The 2,213-nt window shown below is 52.3% G+C and overlaps 1 protein-coding gene across 1 annotated transcript; it reads left to right on the top strand.

Moving 5' to 3' along the window:
- Positions 1–352: 352 nt before the first annotated feature.
- Positions 353–1,963, top strand: LOC135829316 (uncharacterized). The gene has a single exon (XM_065341721.1). It carries the CDS (start codon positions 353–355, stop codon positions 1,961–1,963), a length of 1,611 nt encoding a protein of 536 aa, XP_065197793.1.
- Positions 1,964–2,213: the final 250 nt, after the last annotated feature.

Raw genomic sequence — 2,213 nt, forward strand, 5'->3', positions numbered from 1 at the left:
GCAGTCTTCGGACGGGCCAGGAGATGTTGAATAAATAAATAAATAAATAAATAAATTGAGCAGGGGCTGCACCGAGACGCAGCAGTGATGGTGGGGCATTGATGGCTCTGCCGACCTTAGGTCTCGGCATCACGGCCAAAAACACGCACCCTGCGTCTAATGACAGCCAAAGCCCTGCATCTAGTGATGTCCACCAGGACAGTGGCCAGCACCAGCCCAAGCTTCAAGATACGTCAACTACGTCTGCTCCAGCCAAAGCCACGCCACCTCGCCCTGGAAAGCGTCATGCAGAAGATTCCCCTGGATCCATGTCGGGAATACCATGCAAAATGCAACCTTCATCTAGCTCTCAATGAGTAAGCTAAATCCAGTTGCGCGGGAGTTCTACCCTCAGGCTGCTACCGTATCTATTAACAGACTGCCACAATCTCATTCAACACATACCACCATTGGATTCCTTAACATCTGCAGCCTGCGCTACAAGATAGACACGCTGTCCGCTCTGATTAGGGAAAGGACATGGGATGTTGTTGGGATTGCGGAGACATGGCTGGACGCGTCTATAGCTGATGGAGAAGTGAACATTGAAGGATACAGTTTGGTGAGAAATGACCGAAAGGGGAGAAAAGGAGGTGGCGTCTTTATTTTTTACCGGTCCTACTTGCCCATCAAACCACGGCCGGATCTCAACCAAGGGGACACGGAGGTAGTGTGGGTTGAGCTAAATGGAAAGGCAGGCAATCACTTAATTGGCTGCATATACCGACCACCAGATGCGCCAGTCTCCTACTGGTCCACCCTTGAGGCATCGCTGCATCAAGCTGCTATGGTTACCTCAGCCGTCACATTGATGGGTGACTTCAATGTCAATATCTCGCATTCCCTGCCACAGCATGCCCAGCCCCTTCTGGATCTCTGTGGTGCATATGGCCTCACTAATATCGTCCACTCCGTTACGCGAGTCTCACCTCGGTGTCCAGCTGGCACTACTATTGACCTGATACTGACTACAGAGGATAAGGATTTGCATGATTGCCGAGTCCTGCCGCTTACACTCAGTGACCACTTTGGAGTTGAAGCAACCTTCAATGCAAGACATGCCCGGCCAGACATCCCCAAGCAGCGTGTGCGTCGCCGTTTACATAACATTGACTTGGTTGCCTTCCGACTTGACCTAGCTGCTGCTGAACTTCATGTGTACCCACCAGACTCTGATGTGCAAGCCATGTGGGACCACTGGCATCAACGATTCCTTTCTGTCCTCGACAGGCATGCGCCATTGCAGCAATGCAAGATTAAGACAGGCAAGCTCCATCCTCCATGGTCTGACAGAGAGCTATACAAGAGAAACCAGCTGAAGCGTCGCCTGCATCGAAAGTGGCTTGCTGACAAAGCCAACTCTGAAGCTCACGCAGCATATAGACGTGCCCGCTCGGTTGCTGCGAATACAAACAGGTGCAAACGCAACCAGTACTTCCAAAGTCAGTGCCAAGATAATTGCCAGAACCCACGCAAGTTATGGTCAGTCCTAAATACTGTGACTGGACGCAAGAGACAATCAATCCAGCCGACATGCGACATCGAACATGTTGCGTCCACGTTTGGCAAGGTAGTCTCTGATGATGCTCGACCTTCAGTTCTCTCTATGCCTCAGGGACCACAGCCTCGGTCTGCCCTGACCTCATTCCAACATGTGCGTGCCTGCGATGCTGAACAGCTTTTGAAGCGCATCGACCCGCGCAAAGCAACTGGGAGCGACGCCATCCCAGGCTTACTTCTAAAGTACTATGCCGACCTGCTAGCACCATCAGTTGCAGCACTTTTCAATGCGTCCCTGACCTCCGGCACTGTACCCGCTGGCTTTAAGCGTGCGTATGTGACCCCATTGCACAAGGCTGGCGATCCATCTGTCGCCAACAATTTCCGTCCTGTGTCCCTGCTCCCAATTCTCTCGAAGCTCTAGAGAAGGTGGTGCAGAAGGCACTTGCCACCTTTCTGGATATGGCTGGTTCTCTGCCCAGCACACAGTTTGCATTCCGGACAGGACATTCCACGGAGGATGCCCTTGTGCTGATGGTAAACAGGATCCTCGCCTCAAGAGACCGCCGCATGTTCACAGGTGTGGTCCTCCTGGATATGTCGAAGGCGTTCGACAAGGTTCGCCACCAGCAACTAGTCGAAGATCTCTTCTGTGTGGGCGTCACTGGAACAGC

Source organism: Sycon ciliatum, chromosome 13, assembly GCF_964019385.1.
Source record: "Sycon ciliatum chromosome 13, ocSycCili1.1, whole genome shotgun sequence".
NCBI classification, from domain to species: domain Eukaryota; kingdom Metazoa; phylum Porifera; class Calcarea; order Leucosolenida; family Sycettidae; genus Sycon; species Sycon ciliatum.

Excerpts from the sequence above, each read along its gene's own strand:
- LOC135829316 (XM_065341721.1), top strand. The coding sequence starts at position 353 with ATGAGTAAGCTAAATCCAGTTGCGCGGGAGTTCTACCCTCAGGCTGCT.